The sequence below is a fragment of the Pleurodeles waltl genome, chromosome 2_2 (assembly GCF_031143425.1).
Source record: "Pleurodeles waltl isolate 20211129_DDA chromosome 2_2, aPleWal1.hap1.20221129, whole genome shotgun sequence".
Lineage (NCBI taxonomy): Eukaryota > Metazoa > Chordata > Amphibia > Caudata > Salamandridae > Pleurodeles > Pleurodeles waltl.
In genome coordinates, this window is record NC_090439.1 from 1,070,605,539 (window position 1) to 1,070,619,307 (window position 13,769).

The window sequence follows — 13,769 nt, forward strand, 5'->3', positions numbered from 1 at the left end:
CCAGCAGCTCAGGGCCGGTCAGGTGCAGAGTTCAAAGTGGTGCCCAAAACGCATAGGCTAGAATGGATAGAAGGGGGTGCCCCGGTTCCGGTCTGCTGGCAGGTAAGTACCCGCGTCTTCGGAGGGCAGACCAGGGGGGTTTTGTAGGGCACCGGGGGGGACACGAGTCCACACAGAAATTTCACCCTCAGCGGCGCGGGGGCGGCCGGGTGTAGTGTAGAAACAAGCGTCGGGTTCGCAATGTTAGTCTATGAGAGATCTCGGGATCTCTTCAGCGCTGCAGGCAGGCAAGGGGGGGATTCCTCGGGGAAACCTCCACTTGGGCAAGGGAGAGGGACTCCTGGGGGTCACTTCTCCAGTGAAAGTCCGGTCCTTCAGGTCCTGGGGGCTGCGGGTGCAGGGTCTCTCCCAGGCGTCGGGACTTTAGGTTCAAAGAGTCGCGGTCAGGGGAAGCCTCGGGATTCCCTCTGCAGGCGGCGCTGTGGGGGCTCAGGGGGGACAGGTTTTGGTACTCACAGTATCAGAGTAGTCCTGGGGTCCCTCCTGAGGTGTCGGATCTCCACCAGCCGAGTCGGGGTCGCCGGGTGCAGTGTTGCAAGTCTCACGCTTCTTGCGGGGAGCTTGCAGGGTTCTTTGAAGCTGCTGGAAACAAAGTTGCAGCTTTTCTTGGAGCAGGTCCGCTGTCCTCGGGAGTTTCTTGTCTTTTCGAAGCAGGGGCAGTCCCCAGAGGATGTCGAGGTCGCTGGTCCCTTCGGAAGGCGTCGCTGGAGCAGGATCTTTGGAAGGCAGGAGACAGGCCGGTGAGTTTCTGGAGCCAAGGCAGTTGTCGTCTTCTGGTCTTCCGCTGCAGGGGTTTTCAGCTGGGCAGTCCTTCTTCTTGTTGCAGGAATCTAATTTTCTAGGGTTCAGGGTAGCCCTTAAATACTAAATTTAAGGGCGTGTTTAGGTCTGGGGGGTTAGTAGCCAATGGCTACTAGCCCTGAGGGTGGGTACACCCTCTTTGTGCCTCCTCCCAAGGGGAGGGGGTCACAATCCTAACCCTATTGGGGGAATCCTCCATCTGCAAGATGGAGGATTTCTAAAAGTTAGAGTCACCTCAGCTCAGGACACCTTAGGGGCTGTCCTGACTGGCCAGTGACTCCTCCTTGTTATTCTCGTTATTTTCTCCGGCCTTGCCGCCAAAAGTGGGGCCTGGCCGGAGGGGGCGGGCAACTCCACTAGCTGGAGTGTCCTGCTGGGTTGGCACAAAGGAGGTGAGCCTTTGAGGCTCACCGCCAGGTGTGACAATTCCTGCCTGGGAGAGGTGTTAGCATCTCCACCCAGTGCAGGCTTTGTTACTGGCCTCAGAGTGACAAAGGCACTCTCCCCATGGGGCCAGCAACATGTCTCGGTTTGTGGCAGGCTGCTAGAACTAGTCAGCCTACACAGATAGTCGGTTAAGTTTCAGGGGGCACCTCTAAGGTGCCCTCTGTGGTGTATTTTACAATAAAATGTACACTGGCATCAGTGTGCATTTATTGTGCTGAGAAGTTTGATACCAAACTTCCCAGTTTTCAGTGTAGCCATTATGGTGCTGTGGAGTTCGTGTTTGACAGACTCCCAGACCATATACTCTTATGGCTACCCTGCACTTACAATGTCTAAGGTTTTGTTTAGACACTGTAGGGGTACCATGCTCATGCACTGGTACCCTCACCTATGGTATAGTGCACCCTGCCTTAGGGCTGTAAGGCCTGCTAGAGGGGTGTCTTACCTATACTGCATAGGCAGTGAGAGGCTGGCATGGCACCCTGAGGGGAGTGCCATGTCGACTTACTCGTTTTGTCCTCACTAGCACACACAAGCTGGTAAGCAGTGTGTCTGTGCTGAGTGAGAGGTCTCCAGGGTGGCATAAGACATGCTGCAGCCCTTAGAGACCTTCCTTGGCATCAGGGCCCTTGGTACTAGAGGTACCAGTTACAAGGGACTTATCTGGATGCCAGGGTCTGCCAATTGTGGATACAAAAGTACAGGTTAGGGAAAGAACACTGGTGCTGGGGCCTGGTTAGCAGGCCTCAGCACACTTTCAATTGTAAACATAGCATCAGCAAAGGCAAAAAGTCAGGGGGCAACCATGCCAAGGAGGCATTTCCTTACACAACCCCCCCCCAAACGAAAGAGGATGAGACTAACCTTTCCCAAGAGAGTCTTCATTTTCTAAGTGGAAGAACCTGGAAAGGCCATCTGCATTGGCATGGGCAGTCCCAGGTCTGTGTTCCACTATAAAGTCCATTCCCTGTAGGGAGATGGACCACCTCAACAGTTTAGGATTTTCACCTTTCATTTGCATCAGCCATTTGAGAGGTCTGTGGTCAGTTTGAACTAGGAAGTGAGTCCCAAAGAGGTATGGTCTCAGCTTCTTCAGGGACCAAACCACAGCAAAGGCCTCCCTCTCAATGGCACTCCAACGCTGCTCCCTGGGGAGTAACCTCCTGCTAATGAAAGCAACAGGCTGGTCAAGGCCATCATCATTTGTTTGGGACAAAACTGCCCCTATCCCATGTTCAGAGGCATCAGTCTGCACAATGAACTGCTTAGAATAATCTGGAGCTTTGAGAACTGGTGCTGAGCACATTGCTTGTTTCAGGGTGTCAAAGGCCTGTTGGCAGTCCACAGTCCAGTTCACTTTCTTGGGCATTTTCTTGGAGGTGAGCTCAGTGAGGGCTGTCACAATGGATCCATATCCCTTCACAAACCTCCTGTAGTACCCAGTCAAGCCAAGGAATGCCCTGACTTGAGTCTGGGTTTTTGGAGCTACCCAGTCCAGAATAGTCTGGATCTTGGGTTGGAGTGGCTGAACTTGGCCTCCACCTACAAGGTGTCCCAAGTAAACCACAGTTCCCTGCCCTATCTGGCATTTGGATGCCTTGATAGAGAGGCCTGCAGATTGCAGAGCCTTCAAAACCTTCCTCAGGTGGACCAGGTGATCCTGCCAGGTGGAGCTAAAGACAGCAATATCATCAAGATAAGCTGTGCTAAAGGACTCCAAGCCAGCAAGGACTTGATTCACCAACCTTTGGAAGGTGGCAGGGGCATTCTTTAAACCAAAGGGCATAACAGTAAACTGATAATGCCCATCAGGTGTGGAGAATGCTGTCTTTTCTTTTGCTCCAGGTGCCATTTTTATTTGCCAGTACCCTGCTGTCAAGTCAAAGGTACTTAGAAATTTGGCAGCACCTAATTTATCAATGAGCTCATCAGCTCTTGGAATTGGATGGGCATCTGTCTTGGTGACAGAATTGAGCCCTCTGTAGTCCACACAAAACCTCATCTCTTTCTTTCCATCTTTGGTGTGAGGTTTGGGGACTAAGACCACTGGGCTAGCCCAGGGGCTGTCAGAGCGCTCAATTACTCCCAATTCCAGCATCTTGTGGACTTCCACCTTGATGCTTTCCTTAACATGGTCAGATTGTCTAAAGATTTTGTTCTTGACAGGCATGCTGTCTCCTGTGTCCACATCATGGGTACACAGGTGTGTCTGACCAGGGGTTAAGGAGAAGAGTTCAGGAAACTGTTGTAGGACTCTCCTACAATCAGCTTGCTGTTGGCCAGAGAGGGTGTCTGAGTAGATCACTCCATCTACTGTACCATCTTTTGGGTCTGATGACAGAAGATCAGGGAGAGGTTCACTCTCTGCCTCCTGATCCTCATCTGTTACCATCAACAGATTGACATCCGCCCTGTCGTGGAAGAGCTTAAGGCGGTTTACATGGATCACCCTTTTGGGGCTCCTGCTTGTGCCCAGGTCCACCAAGTAGGTGACCTGACTCTTCCTCTCTAGTACTGGGTAAGGGCCACTCCATTTGTCCTGGAGTGCCCTGGGAGCCACAGGCTCCAGAACCCAGACTTTCTGCCCTGGTTGGAACTCAACCAGTGCAGCCTTTTGGTCATACCAAAACTTCTGGAGCTGTTGGCTGGCCTCAAGGTTTTTGGTTGCCTTTTCCATGTACTCTGCCATTCTAGAGCGAAGGCCAAGTACATAGTCCACTATGTCCTGTTTAGGCTCATGGAGAGGTCTCTCCCAGCCTTCTTTAACAAGGGCAAGTGGTCCCCTTACAGGATGACCAAACAGAAGTTCAAAGGGTGAGAACCCTACTCCCTTCTGTGGTACCTCCCTGTAAGCGAAAAGCAGACATGGCAGGAGGACATCCCATCTCCTTTTGAGTTTTTCTGGGAGCCCCATGATCATGCCTTTTAATGTCTTGTTGAATCTCTCAACTAAGCCATTAGTTTGTGGATGGTAAGGTGTAGTGAATTTATAAGTCACTCCACACTCATTCCACATGTGCTTTAGGTATGCTGACATGAAGTTGGTACCTCTGTCAGACACCACCTCCTTAGGGAAACCCACTCTGGTAAAGATACCAATGAGGGCCTTGGCTACTGCAGGGGCAGTAGTCGACCTAAGGGGAATAGCTTCAGGATACCTGGTAGCATGATCCACTACTACCAGGATATACATATTTCCTGAGGCTGTGGGAGGTTCTAGTGGACCAACTATGTCCACACCCACTCTTTCAAAGGGCACCCCCACCACTGGAAGTGGAATGAGGGGGGCCTTTGGATGCCCACCTGTCTTACCACTGGCTTGACAGGTGGGGCAGGAGAGGCAAAACTCCTTAACCATGCTGGACATATTGGGCCAGTAGAAGTGGTTGACTAACCTCTCCCACGTCTTGGTTTGTCCCAAATGTCCAGCAAGGGGAATGTCATGGGCCAATGTTAGGATGAACTCTCTGAACAGCTGAGGCACTACCACTCTCCTAGTGGCACCAGGTTTGGGGTCTCTGGCCTCAGTGTACAGGAGCCCATCTTCCCAATAGACCCTATGTGTTCCATTTTTCTTGCCTTTGGACTCTTCAGCAGCTTGCTGCCTAAGGCCTTCAAGAGAGGGACAGGTTTCTTGTCCCTTACACAGCTCTTCCCTTGAGGGTCCCCCTGGGCCTAAGAGCTCAACCTGATAAGGTTCAAGCTCCAAAGGCTCAGTTCCCTCAGAGGGCAGAACTTCTTCCTGAGAAGAGAGGTTCCCTTTCTTTTGCTGTGTTGCAGTTGGGTTCCCAACTGACTTTCCTGTTCTCTTGGTAGGCTGGGCCATTTTTCCAGACTCCAGCTCTACTTTTTCACCCTGTGCCTTGCATTGTGCTCTTGTTTTCACACACACCAGTTCAGGGATACCCAGCATTGCTGCATGGGTTTTTAGCTCTACCTCAGCCCATGCTGAGGACTCCAGGTCATTTCCAAGCAGACAGTCCACTGGGATATTTGAGGAGACCACCACCTGTTTCAGGCCATTGACCCCTCCCCATTCTAAAGTAACCATTGCCATGGGATGTACTTTTCTCTGATTGTCAGCGTTGGTGACTGTGTAAGTTTTTCCAGTCAGGTATTGGCCAGGGGAAACCAGTTTCTCTGTCACCATGGTGACACTGGCACCTGTATCCCTCAGGCCCTCTATTCTAGTCCCATTAATTAAGAGTTGCTGTCTGTATTTTTGCATGTTAGGCGGCCAGACAGCTAGTGTGGCTAAATCCACCCCACCCTCAGAAACTAGAGTAGCTTCAGTGTGGACCCTGATTTGCTCTGGGCACACTGTTGATCCCACTTGGAGACTAGCCATACCAGTGTTACCTGGATGGGAGTTTGGAGTGGAACCTTTCTTGGGACAGGCCTTGTCTCCAGTTTGGTGTCCATGCTGTTTACAGCTATGACACCAGGCCTTTTTGGGATCAAAGTTTTTACCCTTGTACCCATTGTTTTGTGAAGAGGCTCTGGGCCCACCCTCCTGTGCAGGTTTTTGGGGGCCTGTAGAAGACTCTTTACTATTTTTAATTTTGGTTGTCTCATCACCCTTCTGCTGGGGAGTCTTTGACACCCTTGTCTTGACCCAATGGTCCGCCTTCTTTCCCAATTCTTGGGGAGAAATTGGTCCTAGGTCTACCAGATGCTGATGCAGTTTATCATTGAAACAATTACCTAACAGGTGTTCTTTCACAAATAAATTGTACAGCCCATCATAATTACTTACACCACTGCCTTGAATCCAACCATCTAGTGTTTTCACTGAGTAGTCAACAAAGTCAACCCAGGTCTGGCTCGAGGATTTTTGAGCCCCCCTGAACCTAATCCTGTACTCCTCAGTGGAGAATCCAAAGCCCTCAATCAGGGTACCCTTCATGAGGTCATAGGATTCTGCATCTTGTCCAGAGAGTGTGAGGAGTCTATCCCTACACTTTCCTGTGAACATTTCCCAAAGGAGAGCACCCCAGTGAGATCTGTTCACTTTTCTGGTTACACAAGCCCTCTCAAAAGCTGTGAACCATTTGGTGATGTCATCACCATCTTCATATTTAGTTACAATCCCTTTAGGGATTTTCAACATGTCAGGAGAATCTCTGACCCTATTTATGTTGCTGCCACCATTGATGGGTCCTAGGCCCATCTCTTGTCTTTCCCTCTCTATGGCTAGGATCTGTCTTTCCAAAGCCAATCTTTTGGCCATCCTGGCTAACTGGATGTCCTCTTCACTGGAGCTATCCTCAGTGATTTCAGAGGTGTTGGTCTCTCCTGTGAGGGAACCAGCATCTCTGACTATTATTTTTGGAGTCAGGGTTTGAGGGACCCTGTTCTCCCTAGATAGGACTGGTAGGGGGGAATTGTCCTCCAAGTCACTATCCTCTTCCTCTGAGTTGCCACCCTCAGAGGGGTTGGCCTTTTCAAACTCTGCCAAAAGCTCCTGGAGCTGTATTTTGGTAGGTTTGGGGCCCATTGTTATTTTCTTTATTTTACAGAGTGACCTTAGCTCCCTCATCTTAAGATGGAGGTAAGGTGTGGTGTCGAGTTCCACCACAGTCACATCTGTGCTAGACATTTTGCTTCTAAAAGTTGGAATACTTTTTAAGAATCTACAACTGGTTCTAGAATCTAATTCAAACTTTTACAAACTTTTAAACTCTAAAAGAAATGCTAAACAGGGACTTAACACACAAGGCCCTAGCAGGACTTTTAAGAATTTAGAAAACTTTTCAAATTGCAAAAATCAATTTCTAATGACAATTTTGGAATTTGTCGTGTGATCAGGTATTGGCTGAGTAGTCCAGCAAATGCAAAGTCTTGTACCCCACCGCTGATCCACCAATGTAGGAAGTTGGCTCTGTATGTGCTATTTCAAAGTAAGGAATAGCATGCACAGAGTCCAAGGGTTCCCCTTAGAGGTAAAATAGTGGTAAAAATAGATAATACTAATGCTCTATTTTGTGGTAGTGTGGTCGAGCAGTAGGCTTATCCAAGGAGTAGTGTTAAGCATTTGTTGTACATACACATAGACAATAAATGAGGTACACACACTCAGAGACAAATCCAGCCAATAGGTTTTTATATAGAAAAATATCTTTTCTTAGTTTATTTTAAGAACCACAGGTTCAAATTCTACATGTAATAGCTCCTTCGAAAGGTATTGCAGGTAAGTACTTTAGGAACTTCAAATCATAAAAATTGCATGTATACTTTTCAAGTTATTGACAAATAGCTGTTTTAAAAGTGGACACTTAGTGCAATTTTCACAGTTCCTAGGGGAGGTAAGTATTTGTTAGGTTAACCAGGTAAGTAAGACACTTACAGGGCTTAGTTCTCGGTCCAAGGTAGCCCACCGTTGGGGGTTCAGAGCAACCCCAAAGTCACCACACCAGCAGCTCAGGGCCGGTCAGGTGCAGAGTTCAAAGTGGTGCCCAAAACGCATAGGCTAGAATGGATAGAAGGGGGTGCCCCGGTTCCGGTCTGCTGGCAGGTAAGTACCCGCGTCTTCGGAGGGCAGACCAGGGGGGTTTTGTAGGGCACCGGGGGGGACACGAGTCCACACAGAAATTTCACCCTCAGCGGCGCGGGGGCGGCCGGGTGTAGTGTAGAAACAAGCGTCGGGTTCGCAATGTTAGTCTATGAGAGATCTCGGGATCTCTTCAGCGCTGCAGGCAGGCAAGGGGGGGATTCCTCGGGGAAACCTCCACTTGGGCAAGGGAGAGGGACTCCTGGGGGTCACTTCTCCAGTGAAAGTCCGGTCCTTCAGGTCCTGGGGGCTGCGGGTGCAGGGTCTCTCCCAGGCGTCGGGACTTTAGGTTCAAAGAGTCGCGGTCAGGGGAAGCCTCGGGATTCCCTCTGCAGGCGGCGCTGTGGGGGCTCAGGGGGGACAGGTTTTGGTACTCACAGTATCAGAGTAGTCCTGGGGTCCCTCCTGAGGTGTCGGATCTCCACCAGCCGAGTCGGGGTCGCCGGGTGCAGTGTTGCAAGTCTCACGCTTCTTGCGGGGAGCTTGCAGGGTTCTTTGAAGCTGCTGGAAACAAAGTTGCAGCTTTTCTTGGAGCAGGTCCGCTGTCCTCGGGAGTTTCTTGTCTTTTCGAAGCAGGGGCAGTCCCCAGAGGATGTCGAGGTCGCTGGTCCCTTCGGAAGGCGTCGCTGGAGCAGGATCTTTGGAAGGCAGGAGACAGGCCGGTGAGTTTCTGGAGCCAAGGCAGTTGTCGTCTTCTGGTCTTCCGCTGCAGGGGTTTTCAGCTGGGCAGTCCTTCTTCTTGTTGCAGGAATCTAATTTTCTAGGGTTCAGGGTAGCCCTTAAATACTAAATTTAAGGGCGTGTTTAGGTCTGGGGGGTTAGTAGCCAATGGCTACTAGCCCTGAGGGTGGGTACACCCTCTTTGTGCCTCCTCCCAAGGGGAGGGGGTCACAATCCTAACCCTATTGGGGGAATCCTCCATCTGCAAGATGGAGGATTTCTAAAAGTTAGAGTCACCTCAGCTCAGGACACCTTAGGGGCTGTCCTGACTGGCCAGTGACTCCTCCTTGTTATTCTCGTTATTTTCTCCGGCCTTGCCGCCAAAAGTGGGGCCTGGCCGGAGGGGGCGGGCAACTCCACTAGCTGGAGTGTCCTGCTGGGTTGGCACAAAGGAGGTGAGCCTTTGAGGCTCACCGCCAGGTGTGACAATTCCTGCCTGGGAGAGGTGTTAGCATCTCCACCCAGTGCAGGCTTTGTTACTGGCCTCAGAGTGACAAAGGCACTCTCCCCATGGGGCCAGCAACATGTCTCGGTTTGTGGCAGGCTGCTAGAACTAGTCAGCCTACACAGATAGTCGGTTAAGTTTCAGGGGGCACCTCTAAGGTGCCCTCTGTGGTGTATTTTACAATAAAATGTACACTGGCATCAGTGTGCATTTATTGTGCTGAGAAGTTTGATACCAAACTTCCCAGTTTTCAGTGTAGCCATTATGGTGCTGTGGAGTTCGTGTTTGACAGACTCCCAGACCATATACTCTTATGGCTACCCTGCACTTACAATGTCTAAGGTTTTGTTTAGACACTGTAGGGGTACCATGCTCATGCACTGGTACCCTCACCTATGGTATAGTGCACCCTGCCTTAGGGCTGTAAGGCCTGCTAGAGGGGTGTCTTACCTATACTGCATAGGCAGTGAGAGGCTGGCATGGCACCCTGAGGGGAGTGCCATGTCGACTTACTCGTTTTGTCCTCACTAGCACACACAAGCTGGTAAGCAGTGTGTCTGTGCTGAGTGAGAGGTCTCCAGGGTGGCATAAGACATGCTGCAGCCCTTAGAGACCTTCCTTGGCATCAGGGCCCTTGGTACTAGAGGTACCAGTTACAAGGGACTTATCTGGATGCCAGGGTCTGCCAATTGTGGATACAAAAGTACAGGTTAGGGAAAGAACACTGGTGCTGGGGCCTGGTTAGCAGGCCTCAGCACACTTTCAATTGTAAACATAGCATCAGCAAAGGCAAAAAGTCAGGGGGCAACCATGCCAAGGAGGCATTTCCTTACAGATGCTGTAGGAAGTTGGCTCTGTATGGGCTATTTCAAAGTAAGGAATAGCATGCACAGAGTCCAAGGGTTCCCCTTAGAGGTAAGATAGTGGCAAAAAGAGATAATACTAATGCTCTATTTTGTGGTAGTGTGGTCGAGCAGTAGGCTTATCAAAGGAGTAGTGTTAAGCATTTGTTGTACATACACACAGGCAATAAATGAGGAACACACACTCAGAGACAATTCCAAGCCAATAGGTTTTTGTATAAAAAAATATATTTTCTTAGTTTATTTTAAGAACCACAGGTTCAAATTCTATATGTAATATCTCATTTGAAAGGTATTGCAGGTAAGTACTTTAGGAACTTTGAATAATCACAATAGCATATATACTTTTAACATAAAACACATTTAGCTGTTTTAAAAGTGGACACACTGCAATTTTCACAGTTCCTGGGGGAGGTAAAGTAATGTTAGTTCTTGCAGGTAAGTAAACCACCTACGGGGTTCAAATTGGGGTCCAAGGTAGCCCATCGTTGGGGGTTCAGAGCAACCCCAAAGTTACCACACCAGCAGCTCAGGGCCGGTCAGGTGCAGAGGTCAAAGAAGTGCCCAAAACACATAGGCTTCAATGGAGAGAAGGGGGTGCCCCGGTTCCAGTCTGCCAGCAGGTAAGTACCCGCGTCTTCGGAGGGCAGACTAGGGGGGTTTTGTAGGGCACCGGGGGACACACAAGTCCACACAAAAAGTACACCCTCAGCAGCGCGGGGGCGGCCGGGTGCAGTGTGTAAACAAGCGTCGGGTTTCCTGTAGATTTCAATGGGAGACCAAGGGGTCTCTTCAGCGGTGCAGGCAGGGAAGGGGGGGGGGGGCCCTCGGGGTAGCCACCACCTGGGCAAGGGAGAGGGCCTCCTGGGGGTCACTCCTGTACTGGAGTTCCGATCCTTCAGGTCCTGGGGGCTGCGGGTGCAGGGTCTTTTCCAGGTGTCGGGATTTCAGAGTCAGGCAGTCGCGGTCAGGGGGAGCCTCGGGATTCCCTCTGCAGGCGTCGCTGTGGGGGCTCAGGGGGGACAACTTTGGTTACTCACGGTCTCGGAGTCGCCGGAGGGTCCTCCCTGAGGTGTTGTTTCTTCACCAGTCGAGTCGGGGTCTCCGGGTGCAGTGTTGCAAGTCTCACGCTTCTTGCGGGGATTGCAGGGGTCTTTAAATCTGCTCCTTTGGATACAAAGTTGCAGTCTTTGTTGAACAGAGCCGCTGTTCTCAGGAGTTTCTTGGTCTCTTGGAAGCAGGGCAGTCCTCTGAGGATTCAGAGGTCGCTGGTCCTGGGGAAAGAGTCGCTGGAGCAGGTTTCTTTGGAAGGCAGGAGACAGGCCGGTAGGACTGGGGCCAAAGCAGTTGGTGTCTTCTTTCTTCTTCTGCAGGGGTTTTCAGCTCAGCAGTCCTCTCCTTCTGTAAGTTGCAGGAATCTGAGTTCCTAGGTTCTGGGGAGCCCCCAAATACTGAATTTAGGGGTGTGTTTAGGTCTGGGAGGGCAGTAGCCAATAACTACTGTCCTTGAGGGTGGCTACACCCTCTTTGTGCCTCCTCCTTGAGGGGAGGGGGGCACATCCCTAATCCTATTGGGGGAATCCTCCATCTGCAAGATGGAGGATTTCTAAAAGTCAGAGTCACCTCAGCTCAGGACACCTTAGGGGCTGTCCTGACTGGCCAGTGACTCCTCCTTGTTTTTCTCATTATCTCTCCTGGACTTGCCGCCAAAAGTGGGGGTTGGGTCCAGGGGGCGGGCATCTCCACTAGCTGGAGTGCCCTGGGGCATTGTAACACGAAGCTTGAGCCTTTGAAGCTCACTGCTAGGTGTTACAGTTCCTGCAGGGGGGAGGTGTGAAGCACCTCCACCCAGAGCAGGCTTTGTTTCTGTCCTCAGAGAGCACAAAGGCTCTCACCGCATGGGGTCAGAAACTCGTCTCTCAGCAGCAGGCTGGCACAGACCAGTCAGTCCTGCACTGAACAATTGGGTAAAATACAGGGGGTATCTCTAAGATGCCCTCTGTGTGCATTTTTTAATAAATCCAACACTGGCATCAGTGTGGGTATATTATTCTGAGAAGTTTGGTACCAAACTTCCCAGTATTCAGTGTAGCCATTATGGAGCTGTGGAGTTCGTTTTTGACAGACTCCCAGACCATATACTCTTATGGCTACCCTGCACTTACAATGTCTAAGGTTTTGCTTAGACACTGTAGGGGCATAGTGCTCATGCACCTATGCCCTCACCTGTGGTATAGTGCACCCTGCCTTAGGGATGTAAGGCCTGCTAGAGGGATGACTTACCTATGCCACAGGCAGTGTGAGGTTGGCATGGCACCCTGAGGGGAGTGCCATGTCGACTTAGTCATTTTATCCCCACTAGCACACACAAGCTGGCAAGCAGTATGTCTGTGCTGAGTGAGGGGTCCCTAGGGTGGCATAAGACATGCTGCAGCCCTTAGAGATCTTCCCTGGCATCAGGGCCCTTGGTACCAGGGGTACCAGTTACAAGGGACTTACCTGGGTGCCAGGGTTGTGCCAATTGTGTAAACAATGGTACATTTTAGGTGAAAGAACACTGGTGCTGGGGCCTGGTTAGCAGGGTCCCAGCACACTTCTCAGTCAAGTCAGCATCAGTATCAGGCAAAAAGTGGGGGGTAACTGCAACAGGGAGCCATTTCTTTACAGATGCCATCAGAAGAGATGAGAAGTTACTGTACACTGGGTACTTAGTGGCAAAGACAGATAGTGCCGCACACAGCCACTGAGCCAACAATAACAGAATAGTTATGGTGTATTGATTTTTGTGCCTTGGTGGAAGAATCAGTGTAGGAGCTGACTGAGTAAACATAAAAATGTCTGAAAAAAATGAAGGAATCACTTTCGGTACGTAAAAAAAAAAAAAAAAAAAAGCTATCCAACGTAAAAAAAAAAAAAAAAAAGACACTGTGGCTTTGTAAAAAGAATCATACTTATTTCACTAGTCTTGGCTTTTTATACTTTACTGCACTGTTTATACATGCATGAGCCATCAGGTGTTGTTTGTAGTTCACAAAACAAAAAGTACTTAAAAAACAAAAAAAAAGAAAATCACCCATTTCCCTATGCAATATGTCTTGTACTATTCTAACATTTAAAAGTATCAAATAAGATTCCATGATAATTATTTTTGTGCTGCAATATCCCACACCCAATCGGCTGTTTGGGTGACAGATATATACTGACTTGGTTCATTTTTTTCCCATCCTATAATTTAGTTGTCATACAATTTACTTTTGTGTTAAATGTTAATTGAAGGAATCCAAGAGAATTTATGGGACTAGAAATTGAAACTTCCCCTTAATGAAATAAAATTGAATCAAATTATACAATTTTACCAACAAACTGTGCTTTACTCTCACTGTTTTGTACTGTGGGGGAGACCTGCCGTAAGGTGTGAAGCATTAACCACATACAAAAAACTATGTATCACACACAGCAAGCACATCAAGACACCATGTAGAAAGCAATAACTTGGAGATCACTACCAATAGAGCATTTGGCTCTTCCCATACCCTGCCTCCGTAAAGGATTGAAGGAGGTTGAAGGACACGACCAGTAACATCAGTCATATCATCTTTGACCAATATTCCAAATTCTCTGACATAAGGATCAGTATTGAAACTTGCACTTCGCATCTGCAATGAAAAGACAAGGAAATAAAGAGGTGAATACACTGTGATGAGAAGGGTTAGTTATCAAGAAACAACACTAACAAATTACACGTGCAAAGAAATATAAAATTAGTTTTGAGACTGTACAAACAGCCTAACACTGAATCCTTTTTAATTTTTTAGCTGATCTGTTGACCACTGTTTTTCTGATATCCATTAAATCAGATTGTTTTGTAAATACATCAAAGAAA

The 13,769-nt window shown here is 49.3% G+C and overlaps 1 protein-coding gene across 4 annotated transcripts in view; it reads right to left on the reverse strand.

Moving 5' to 3' along the window:
* Nucleotides 1-13,769, reverse strand: part of AGO2 (argonaute RISC catalytic component 2) — a 517,474-nt gene that overhangs the window by 307,428 nt on the left and 196,277 nt on the right. For 2 of the 4 annotated variants that reach the window (XM_069220804.1, XM_069220803.1), the window contains exon 10: nt 13,393-13,542. In XM_069220804.1, the coding sequence (XP_069076905.1) occupies nt 13,393-13,542 (150 nt within the window). The remainder of the gene's footprint in view (nt 1-13,392; nt 13,543-13,769) is intronic. The other 2 variants (XM_069220806.1, XM_069220805.1) reach the window with 1 other exon arrangement.